Source organism: Staurois parvus, unplaced genomic scaffold, assembly GCF_062004578.1.
Source record: "Staurois parvus isolate SC_StPar_1 unplaced genomic scaffold, SC_StPar_1.0 ptg002822l, whole genome shotgun sequence".
NCBI lineage: Eukaryota > Metazoa > Chordata > Amphibia > Anura > Ranidae > Staurois > Staurois parvus.
The window spans coordinates 84,121-96,941 of NW_028320618.1; the positions used below are offsets into that span (position 1 = coordinate 84,121).

General features: G+C 48.0%; 1 protein-coding gene across 1 annotated transcript in view; it reads left to right on the forward strand.

Moving 5' to 3' along the window:
* LOC149429078 (cullin-9-like) overlaps positions 1 to 12,821 on the forward strand; it is a 77,239-nt gene that overhangs the window by 25,380 nt on the left and 39,038 nt on the right. The window contains exons 5-6 of the mRNA XM_089666757.1: positions 7,153 to 7,282; positions 7,475 to 7,662. Of these exons, the coding sequence (XP_089522883.1) occupies positions 7,153 to 7,282; positions 7,475 to 7,662 (318 nt within the window). The remainder of the gene's footprint in view (positions 1 to 7,152; positions 7,283 to 7,474; positions 7,663 to 12,821) is intronic.

Sequence of the window (12,821 nt, forward strand, 5' to 3'; positions counted from 1 at the left end):
CCCAGATCCCAGCCCCCCCCCCATGTGAATGAGTATGGGGTACATGGTCCTGCTACTCATTCACAAAAAAACAAAGTGTAGTGTGAAAAAAGATAGGACATGGCCTTTGACAAGTCCTTTATTAAAAAAGAAAAGAAAAGAATGTCCCCCGCAGTAGATTCAATGTCAATCACGATGCCTGCCGTCACTGCCGACCCGGAAAAAGAATTAAAAAAAAAAAGGGGTGCGCTCCAGACGATGTCTCCCAGCCGTCTGCCTGCTCCGGTGGTTTGACAGTTCTTAAATATGTAAGGGGCGAGGCCACCCGGGGACATCGGGCATGTGACCCCACCCCATGTGACATCAGTGATGTCAGGCTGTATTATGAGGCGGGGTCACTTGGGTGATGTCCCTGGGTGGCCCCGCTTCTTACATATTTAAGAACTGTCAAACCACCAGAGCAGGCAGAAAGCCGGAAGCCATCGTTGGAAGCGGAACTTTTTTTTTTTTTTTTTTTAATTCTTTTTTTTCAGGTCAGCAGGCATCGTGATTGACGAATCTACTGCGGGGGGCATTCTTTTATTTTTTTATTTTAATAAAGGACTTGTCCAAGACTGTCTGCTGTCTTTTATTTCCACACTACACTTTATTTTTTGTGAATGAGTAGCGGGACCATGCATATTCATTCACATGGGGGGGCCTTTCATATTCCGATAAGCCCCCTGCCCACAGACCCCCACAACCACCAGCCAGGGTTGTGGGGAGAAGGCCCTTGTCCCCATCAACATGGGGACAAGGTGCTTTGGGGGAGAGCCCCCATGCCCCAAAGCACCCCCCTATGTTGAGGGCATGTGGCCTGGTATGGTTCAGGAGGGGGGGGGGGAGGGGCACTCACTGGTCCCCTCCTCTTTCCTGACCTGCTGCTCTGCATGCTCGGATAAGGGTGTGGTATGGATTTTGGGGGGGACCCCACGCCATTTTTTTATTTTTTTTTTAATTCTTGGCGTGGGAGTTCCCCTCAATCCATACCAGACCCGAAGGGCTTGGTATGGATGGGAGGGGGACCCCATTCCATTTTTTTGTTTTATTTTTTTAATTGCCGGCAATTCTTTTACATTAAGCTATCAGCGGGGAAACCCTGCTGACGGCTGAAATATTAACATATGGTTGTCACTACTAAAATACCGCATGACTTGAGAAAATATCTCATGCGGTATTTTAGTAGCGTTTACTTTTTTCTGACCTCCGGAACGGATTAATTGGTTTTCAGTGCATTCCTATGGGAAACAGCGTTTCGGTTTACGAATTTTTCGCTATACGAAAAGTCCCGCAGAACTAATTAAATTCGTAAACCGAGGTACGCCTGTATATAAAAACTGGTGTTTATAAGTTATCTGCCAGCATTGTTTATAGTATGTTTTTTGTTTTTGTTTTTTGTTTTTTTTTTGGTGAAAAATATGGGTACAATGTCAGTGATAATTCAGTGTACAGGTGTTTGTGTCTCAGTCTAAACTAGCCTTTCTCAACCATTTTAACTCGGAGGAACCCTTGAAGTAGGCTTCATGGAACTCCTGTTAATAAATATATCTACAGCTCGCAGTACATTAATGTGATGGTAATTGTGAAGAATTCCCGCCTTACAGATAGCTAAAAAGATCATAGGTGTCAGTGGGAACTTATCAGAGAGGCAGAAATTGCTCATTGCTTCAGTAACCCCTAGCAACATCTAAAGGAACTCTAGGGTTCCATGGAATCCTGGTTGAGAAACCCTCTGCTAAACTGGATGTAGACCTTAGCAGATGGACGGGTGTTCATGCATTATCCAGTTCTTAAGAGATGTTCTTGTCTGTGTACAGGACTGTGTGTTTGTTGGTTGTGGCTCAGCCAGAGGCAGGGCTCAACAAATCCCAGGCGCCAGGTTGCCATGGACGACTAGAAAATGCATCCTGGCGCCTGGGTTAACACACTGAATCCCATTCACGTCAATGCAAAAAAGCCTCCAATAGACTTTAATGCAAAAACCTACTTCTGTAGACTTCAGTGCAAAAAATCGCCTTCCGTAGACTTCAGTGCAAAAAAACACCTCCCGTAGACTTCAGTGCAAAAAACCGCCTCACCTAGACTGCAGTGCAAAAAACCGCCTCCCCTAGACTTCAGTGCAAAAAACCGCCTCCCCTAGACTTCAGTGCAAAAAACCGCCTCCCCTAGACTTCAGTGCAAAAAACCGCCTCCCCTAGACTTCAGTGCAAAAAACCGCCTCCCCTAGACTTCAGTGCAAAAAACCGCCTCCCCTAGACTTCAGCGCAAAAAACCGCCTCCCTTAGACTTCAGCGTAAAAAAACGCCTCCCTTAGTCTTCAGCGCAAAAAAACGCCTCTCCTAGACCTCCGACAAAAAACCACCTCCCCTAGACTTCCGCGCAAAAAACCGCCTCCCCTAGACTTCCGCGCAAAAAACCGCCTCCCCGAGATTTCCGCGCAAAAAAACGCCTCCCCGAGATTTCCGCGCAAAAAACCGCCTCCCCGAGATTTCCGCGCAAAAAACTGCCTCCCCTGGACTTCCGTGCAAAAAATTGTGCTGCGCTGCTGCCCGATTTCTTCCACACAGCCCACTACAATGCCAGCCTCTGCCCCCCTGCACGCTATGTCTCCCGGGCTCCGCTTGCCCATCTGCAGGACCAGGACTGGTTCGGCTGGTATAGGGGAGGGAGGAAAGCGGAAACGTCTGCTCCCTCCCCCTTGTTGTCCTGAGCCAAAAGTAACGTTATGATATCGCTTTCGGGTCCTCGTTTTCAGATTTCCAAGAAAGTATGTAATGCAGTGCGATGTGCCCTGCATTATATCCAGTGGACTATGGGGGAAACTTCCAGAGTTTTTTAGACCCTTGATGTCTCAATAAAGAAAACCTGTCACCAAAAATCAGCAAGACAAAAAAAAAACAAAAACAGTTAAATGATAAGTTCGCCTTTGCAGGTAAAAAGAAATTACCCTTTATTATTTTTGTCCAAAGGAGCCTGGAAAGCATTGCACCCACAATCAGTTGATCGATAATGCCATGCAGGTCTCCTGCAGACCTGTCAGAATATCTGCTTGCCATATGGGATGTACGAGCAAGCAGATATTCTGACAGGAAGCTTCATTAACCCCTTCACGCCGGCCGCATGCAAATGTGCGGTCTCCTGGCATCTGGGCCTAGACGCCGAGCGGCCGCACATTTGCGTTCATGTAACAAAAAACATATGTGCTGAGAGTGTGCACCCTGCGTGCTCCCAGCACACGTGTGGTACTCACGGAAAGGACCCCGGGCCGCTCTTTCGATCGGGACCTTTCCCAATCAGGTGACCGGCCGTGACGTTACGTCACGGCGGCCACATTACACTAAGCCCCGCCCTCCTCCCGGCGCAGGAACTCCTCTTCACGCCGGGACGATCCGGCGTGAAGGGTTTAAACTATCCCGGCCCTCCACAGCGCCATGGTAGTTCATTAAAAACTACAAACCGACAGCCGTTAAGGCTGCCGGGACTTTCAGTTCATTCATTCACGGAAGACCGTGAATGAATTATGCGGCCATGTGGGTGGAGCCACGCACAACTGTGCTGTTTTCAAATTTGACAGTACGGGGAGAAGTCTCCCTGTCCTGTCAGAGGGAAGGGGGTGGTGGGCTGTGGCTATGGGAACATGTTACATGTGCCACCCTAAAAACAGGTGGAACCCCCCCACCCCCCACACACACCCCCCACCCCCCACACACACCCCCCACACACACCCACACCCACACCCACACACACACCCACACACACACCCACACACACACACCCCCACACACACCCCCCCCCCCAAAAAAAAATTGGGTAATTTATTCCTTTTGTGTGCCCTAAAATTACCTTGAGTGTATTTTTTACTGAAATGTTGAGTTTCCTAGACCTTTGTGGTAATATTGTGTAACATACAAAATTGGAACTACCACTATTTTATTCTCTAGGGTCTCTGATTTCAGAAAACATATAATGTTCGGGGGTTTTGTGTCATCTTCAGGCCCAAAATGATTTTTTAAACGTGTGTAAAATCGCAAAAATGGCTCTGGCAGCAAAAGGGATAAAGGATGAGCTGGACACTCCCCTTTCCTGAGGAGCAGCCAATCGGTGCTTGTTACTCTGCAAGGTCTCTCTCCTCCCTGCTAGTCCCCGGGTGCGGTGCTGGAGACAGGCAGGGAGGGGTGGAGGAGTTAAACCGCATCATTTTAAAAACATTAAACGTTTAAGTCGTCATAAAGCCCCTTTTGTTTCTAAAAGCACCGCAGATGTATATACGGTTTTGGGTAAAAAATTTTATATATATAATTTTTTTTTTTTTTTTTTTTTTATCTGGACAAGTAGATTTTCATGAGGGACAAGTAGATTGAGACATCGATTTAGTTCTTGGACAATACGTTTTTTTCAAAAATGTCCACACTCCTGGGGGTAGAGTTGGCCATGGACCTTACATAGTGGTTCACACGTAGTCCAGTTGTTGAGGGATATTCCAGCATGTGTACAGGACTGTACGTCAGGTGGTTGTTGGCTGCGTTTGAGGTTGAAGTGTGGTTGGGCATGGACCTCTGAGGATAGATGGAGGTTCAGTCATATTCTAACTGTTGAAGGATGTTCTTGTCTGTGTACAGGACTTTGTCAGGTTGTTTCTAGTAGTCTCCCAGACCAAACACAGACTTTAGAGCAGCCTTTCCCAACCTTTTTAACACAGAGGAACCTTTGCAATACCTCTCTATGCTCTGGAAACCCCTGCTAAAAATGACAATATTAAACGTTCACAGTACATGTGTGATGGTCACTTAGAAAAATTCTTCTTCTTACGTTTGTGTTCATTGGGAGACTCCCCCCTACAGATAGTTAAAAAGATCATTGTTCATGGTGGTCATCTGAGAGGCAGAAGTTGTTCATTGCCCAAGGACCCCCTAGCAACCCTGATGGAATCTTAGGTTTCCACGGAACCTGGTTAAGAAAGGCTGCTTTAGAAGATGAATTAAAGTTCAGACATCGAACAGTTGAGGGATGTTGTTCTCTGTGTACAGGGCTTTGTCAGGTGTTTGGTTGTGTCTCAAACATGGTTGGACATAGACCTGAGGCATAGTTGGACATGGATTATGACTGATCCTCCATCTAAGGCAGTGGTTCTCAACCTTCCTAATGCCGCGACCCTTTAATACAGTTCCTCATGTTGTGGTGACCCCCAACCATAAAATTATTTTTGTTGCTGCTTCATAACTGCTGCAGCTCTTCTCATTCCCGCCATACAAGGGGTGTCACACCTCCCCCATCCCCACCACACAGAGCTGCCAGCTCTCTTCACACACGGCCCGCTCTCACCTCCTCACGGACGCCATCTTGGATCCACTCTCCCCCCTCCTCCACCCAGTCCCCAGCTAGCCGGCTCCATGACAGAGGCCACGCCCAATCTGAGGACGTCAAAACTTCTTCACTGGCGCTTCCCGTTGACACGTCACCTCGTCTGGTTGGTCAAGTTCTAGTCCGCCCTGCATTTAGAGCTGGGGATGATGTCACCGCTCAGCGATGATTGGGGGAGCAGTGCAGACAATGGGTGGGGTGGGAGATGATAGGCTGTGGCAGAGGGGTCAGATCTCATCACTGCTGACTGTTCTCTTACTCGTATGTGGGCATATCTGCAGGGGGGCGGACCCACCAGGAAATAGAGGAGCGGTGTCTCGGTTCCTAAGACCATCGGAAATGTTTTTTCTGATGGTCTTAGGCAACCCCTGTGAAAGGGTCGTTCGACCCCCAAAGGGGTCGTGACCCACAGGTTGAGAACCGCTGGTCTAAGGTCTATGTCCAACCATGTTTAAGACACAAACACCTACCATAAAGTCCTCTACACAGGCAGGAAACATCCCTCAACAGCTAGACCTTTGATGAACAGAGGTCCATGCATAATTGTCAGGGCTCCCGGGTATGACCAGAGGTCTGTGACTGACGCAGGGAAACGCAGACTTCAGATATGTTATAAACAATGTAATTTATTAACACTAACCATACAAACATAAACGCAGTGCAATACTAAAACATAACACAGTGCAAACAAACCAACCAACCACCCACAGATAACAGTACATACAATGCAAGCGTCGTCAGGCAGGCCGGGTCAATATCAGTCGGGCAGGTAGGTACAGGGGGAGCAAGCGGAGAATGGTCGGGGTCACAGGCCAGGTTCAGCAGGTAGCGGGCAGCGTGGTACAGAGGGTCAGGCAGAGGAGAATGGTCAGACAAGCCAGGGATCAGAGCAGGGTCAGCAGAGAATCAGACAGGAACAGAGAGCAGGAACAGGATACAGGGCCCAAGAGAAACACAACACCAAGGCCGAGTCTGCAGGTCTGAATGTCCTTTAAATACATCAGTATAATTAGTTCCAGGTGTTTGACTGGCTGCAAGGTTGAGTCTCTGATTGCTGGGAGCACCCGCTGGCCAGCCCTGGTACTGCAGCTCACAAGGCAGGTGAGTCCCACTATTGCTGGCCAGTCCATTCCTGACAATAATCCAACGGTTGAGGGATGTTCCTGCCAGTGTGCAGGACTGTATGTCAGATGGTTGCTGGTTGGGTATCAGGCTGAGGCAAGGTTGGACATGGATTATGCCAGATCCTCCATCTGTCTGAGACACAACTATTTGACATACAGTCCTGCAGGCTGGCAGGAACATCCCGTTAGATTCTGCATGGACCTCTGTTCATCAAAGGTCTAGCTGTTGAGGGATGTTCCTGCCTGTGTAGAGGGCTTTATGGCAGGTGTGTGTGTTGGTTGTGACTCGACTGAGGTATAGTTGGACATAGACCTTAGGCGGACAAAGGTTCAGGCGTAATGTAACTGTTGAGGGATGTTTTTGGGTAAACTTGCACTTTTAGGTTGTCTGCTCTTATGTCTCTGTATGTGGAGCAAGAAGAAGGAAGGGCAAGCAGACAGCTTTATCATTGGCTCATCTGAGCAGAAATGAATGTCTCCTATAACTAAACCTTCCCCCTGGCCATCCAGCTGTGACTACCCACAGATCTGAAATGTGTATGGCCTTATGTGAATGACATTGTATGTGTCTTTAGCCAGTTTTAGAAAAGTTTTCAGTTCTATACGCCCAGGGCAGAGATTGTAGTAACATGTGAATAAACACTTACAGGTCCTCTGGAGGTCCACTGGCCGCACCTACTGGGTCCACTGGCACATGGTTCAGATACTTGCAGAGCAGGCTGATGAAGATTGCGCAGACAGAGCTTCAACTATGGCTGAAAGTGTGAAGGTGTCACCAGGTGAGCGAGGAGGATGCAATGGGTGACCTGCATCTTCTGGAATGGGGAGAAGCGGATAACCAGATATGATTGTTATCGTTTGCTGTATCTTTGAAGTTTTAAGAGTAAAACCAGGGAGTGGTCCCTCTGCTGAATGGTGCACTGTTCTATCACATCCACCAATTCATTTTGTGTCTTGCTGTTTCTTTTCAGTGGCCCAGTATTTTCCGTGTAAGCCATGTGGCACCATGTACTCCCTACCATATCTTGGCATTGTAGCCTTCGAGGAGAGAGGAATCCTGAGGCAGGATGAGTGGTGGGAGGTCCTCTTCTTTATTCGAAGGCTGGAGATTCAGGAGCAGAATGAGGTCTACAAAATGATAAGACATAACTTGGAGGAGGTGAGTGAGGAGCTGACTGCCACTTTGCAGGAGGTGAGTGAGGAGCTGACTGCCACTTTGCAGGAATGCTGGGAAGAGTGCTGTAAATATTCTAATCTTATTCACAAAATGAGAAAAATGTTATATGCATTACACACCATGCTGAGGGATGAAACCATATACAAACGTGTCAGCCAACCCAACCTATAACTGGCCTTTGCAGCAAGGCGCACACGGAAAGGCAAAGCACATCACAAACAAGCAATTTCCCCGCACGCTTACCAGCCTGCAAATCAATCGAATTAACCAAGTAAAACCATGTACGTTAAAAGCGGAGGGTTTTGTTTGCACACATTTGCAAATATATGCGTAAACCACAGTCAAGGGACCTTTATATATATTTTTATAAATTTACTGTATTTGTCCTGTTTACCATTTGAAAGTAAAAGAAAATCCCAAATTTTAGGTTGTCCCCAGAAAAGTAATAGAAGGGAAATCTTCCGATGGAGACACTAGTTCTGGGGACTTGGAGGTCCCCATGGAATTCCCTTAATTTGCAGGGATTTCCTCTCACTTCCTGTTTGACTATGGGACAGGAAGGGAAATCTCTGCAGTGGGACCCAGATGATGAGAAAAATCTGACAGGGTTTATAACTAGGGATTCATCGAAATTTCGGCCACCGAAACATATAGGCCGAAAATAGCCCTATCGGCATTTAGCCGACACGGGACTGTGTGTACTGCAGATGTGAGGGATGGCTGAGAAAGGCAGGACAGGAGCAGTGTATACAGTGACTGGCTGTCACTATACAGGTGAAACTCGAACAATGAGAATATGGTGCAAAAGTTCATTTATTTCAGTGCAGCAACTTAAAAGGTGAAACTAATATATGAGACTCATTACATGCAAAGCAAGATAGTTCAAGCCGTGATTTGTCATAATTGTGATGATTATGGCTTACAGCTCATGAAAACCCCAAATCCACAATCTCAGAAAATGAGAATATTCCATGCAATCAATAAAACAAGGATTGTACATAGAACAATATCGGACCTCTGAAAAGTAGAAGCATGCATATGTACTCAGTACTTGGTTTGGGCCCCTTTTGCAGCAATTACTGCCTCAATGCGGCGTGGCATGGAAGCTATCAGCCTGTGGCACTGCTGAGGTGTTATGGAAGACCAGGATGCTTCAGTAGCGGCCTTCATCTCTTCTGCATTGTTCGGTCTCATGTCTCATCTTTCTCTTGGCAATGCCCCATAGATTTTCTATGGGGTTCAGGTCAGGCGAGTTTGCTGGCCAATCAAGCACAGTAATCCCACGGTCATTGATCCAGGTTTTGGTGCTTTTGACATTGTGGACAGGTGCCAAGTCCTGCTGGAAAATGAACTCGGCATCCCCATAAAGCTCGTCTGCGGAAGGAAGCATGAAGTGCTCCAAAATCTCCTGGTAGACGGCTGCGTTGACCCTGGACTTAATGAAGCACAGTGGACCAACACCAGCAGATGACATGGCTCCCCAAATCAACACAGACTGTGGAAACTTCACACTGGACTTCAAGCATCTTGCAGTGTGTGCCTCTCCATTCTTCCTCCATACTCGGGGTCCTTGGGCCTCTCCATTCTTCCTCCATTCTTGGGGTCCTTGGGCCTCTCCATTCTTCCTCCATACTCGGGGTCCTTGTGCCTCTCCATTCTTCCTCCATACTTTTGGTCCTTGTGCCTCTCCATTCTTCCTCCATACTCGGGGTTCTTGTGCCTCTCCATTCTTCCTCCATACTCGGGGTCCTTGTGCCTCTCCATTCTTCCCCCATACTCGGGGTCCTTGTGCCTCTCCATTCTTCCTCCATACTCGGGGTCCTTGTGCCTCTCCATTCTTCCTCCATACTCGGGGTCCTTGGGCCTCTCCATTCTTCCTCCATACTCGGGGTCCTTGGGCCTCTCCATTCTTCCCCCATACTCGGGGTCCGTGGGCTTCTCCATTCTTCCTCTATACTCGGGGTCCTTGTGCCTCTCCATTCTTCCCCCATACTCGGGGTCCTTGTGCCTCTCCATTCTTCCTCCATACTCGGGGTCCTTGTGCCTCTCCATTCTTCCTCCATACTCGGGGTCCTTGTGCCTCTCCATTCTTCCTCCATACTCTGGGTCCTTGGGCCTCTCCATTCTTCCTCCATACTCGCGGTCCTTGGGCCTCTCCATTCTTCCTCCATACTCGGGGTCCTTGGGCCTCTCCATTCTTCCTCCATACTCGGGGTCCTTGGGCCTCTCCATTCTTCCTCCATACTTGGGGTCCTTGGGCCTCTCCATTCTTCCTCCATTCTTGGGGTCCTTGGGCCTCTCCATTCTTCCTCCATACTCGGGGTCCTTGTGCCTCTCCATTCTTCCTCCATACTTTTGGTCCTTGTGCCTCTCCATTCTTCCTCCATACTCGGGGTTCTTGTGCCTCTCCATTCTTCCTCCATACTCGGGGTCCTTGTGCCTCTCCATTCTTCCTCCATACTCGGGGTCCTTGTGCCTCTCCATTCTTCCTCCATACTCTGGGTCCTTGGGCCTCTCCATTCTTCCTCCATACTCGGGGTCCTTGGGCCTCTCCATTCTTCCTCCATACTCGGGGTCCTTGGGCCTCTCCATTCTTCCTCCATACTCGGGGTCCTTGGGCCTCTCCATTCTTCCTCCATACTCGGGGTCCGTGGGCCTCTCCATTCTTCCTCCATACTCGGGGTCCGTGTGCCTCTCCATTCTTCCTCCATACTCGGGGTCCTTGGTTTCCAAATGAGATGCAAAAGTTGCTCTCATCAGAAAAGAGGACTTTGGACCACTGAGCAGCAGACCAGGTCTGTTTTTCTTTAGCCCAGGTAAGACAGACGCTTCTGGCGTTTTGTTGTTCAGGAGCGGCTTGACAAGAGGAATACGACATTTGAAGTCCATGTCCAGGATCCGTCTGTGTGTGGTGGCTCTTGATGCACTGACTCCAGCCTCAGTCCACTCCTTGTGAAAGTCCCCAACACTTTTGAATGGCCTTTTCCTGACAATCCTCTCCAGGCTGCGGTCATCCCTGCTGCTTGTGCACCTTTTTCTTCCACACTTTTCCCTTCCACATAACTTTCTATTAATGTGCTTTGATACAGCACTTTGGGAACATCCAACTTCTTTTGCAATTACCTTTTAAGGCTTTCCCTCCTTATGGAGGGTGTCAGTGATGGTGTCAGGTCAGCAGTCTTTCCCATGATTGTGATTCCTACTGAACCAGACTGAGAGACCATTTAAAGGCTCAGGAACCCTTTGCAGGTGTTATGGGTTAATTAGCTGATTAGAGTGGGACAATTTGAGCCGAGATTATTCCACCTTTTCACAATATTCTCATTTTCTGAGATTGTGGATTTGGGGTTTTCATGAGCTGTAAGCCATAATCATCACAATGATGACAAATCACGGCTTGAACTATCTTGCTTTGCATGTAATGAGTCTCATATATTAGTTTCACCTTTTAAGTTGCATTACAAAAATAAATGCACTTTTGCACGATGTTCTAATTTTTCGTGTTTCACCTGTATGTCAGTGCCGGTTTTTAAATGTAATTACCGGCTTTTTTTTTTTTTCTTCTAAGCTAAAGCTCACAGAATTAGCTGTCACTTTCCCCCCAGCTAAAAGAAATAAAAGTTTCCTTTTTCGTTTCTTTTCCCGAGTTAAAAGAAACAGTTTCCTTTAGTTTCAGGGAACTGCTCACTCACTGTATACACTGCTGCTCTCCTTGCACACACTGGCCCCCATCCCCTCCCCCCTACAAAGAGGACCTGTCACTCATATGCGATCACCTAGGGGACTATTGGTCCCCTATGTGATAGCAATAAAATCAGAAGTTAAAAAAAAAAAAAAAAAAATATATATATATATAATAAGCAAAAAAATTGGAGCCTCCCCACCCCTACATACGCATACATTTCAGTCTCGGTTCGTTTTTTGGTTACATGCATTCTGAATTTTCGATCTCGGTACCACAATTGTCATTTCGGTACACCACTATATATAACCCTCTCTTGCTCTATCCAAATTGGAAAATAAAAGGGTTTTTTTTCTTTTTTTTTTTTTGTTAGCCCTGCTTGGTCCTATAGGATGGGTAGTTTTTAAATTTATCCTTCAGCCCTGCTGCGGGCAAGCAGCGGGCTCAGCTGTAAGGTGGAAGCATTCGGGTGGCAGCGTTGTTGCCGATTTGGTTCCACACAGTGCCAGCCTCCACCCACTGTCTCCCCGGCTCCACTTGCCCATCTGCGGGCCCGGGACCGGCTCACCACCGTCGGCTAGAGGGGAGAGAAGAAACGGACATATCCGCTCCCCTTCTTGTCCTGCCCACGGAAGTGACGTTATGATGTCACTTCCGGGTCCCTGTTCAAAGATTTCCCGGCCATCGAGGCTGGGAAACAATGTAATGCAGTGTGGTGTGCGCTCCATTACATTCAGGGGGAGGCATCCAGGGTCTTTTAGACCTTGGATGTCTCAATAAAGAGAACCTGTCACCAAAAATCATCACACAGGGTACTTTTGTCACGTGAGATGAAAAAAAAAAAAAATTAGTAAGGCTACGTTCACACTAGCCTTGTGTGCAGGCGGCAGAGAGGCGTTTGGGAAGCGTTTTTACCTCTTCCCAAACGCCTCTGCCAATTCTGCACATTACAGCACATGGTGCTGTTCTAACGGGAGCGTTTGCGTCGCGTCGCGACAAAACGGACGCCTCTGGACGAGTCAGGAGGCTTTGAAGCCTCCTATTCTCGTCTATGGTGCCGCTCCGCAAACGCCCGGCCGGCGTTTGCGGTGCGGTTGCGACGCGGTTGCGGGGCGTTTGCGGAGCGGTAACACCACTCAAACTGCATTATAGGCGTTTGTGGGGCGTTATTAACGCTCGGCAAACGCCTAGCAACCGCCGCTAAACCGCACATGCGGCGTTTGCGGAGCGTTTGCCGAGCGTTAAAAAACGCTCCGCAAACGCCGGACCAACGCTTGCCAAACGCTATAGGGGCGTTTGGCAAGCGTTGGCAAAACAGCCTAGTGTGAACGAGCCCTTAAAGAGGTTTTTCCCAAGTCATCTTCCAGGACAACTTCATGTGAGCTATGCTGTCCTGGAAGATTACTGGAAATACAGTTAACAGGTAAATAACTGCGATTTTTTTTTTTTTTTTAAATTG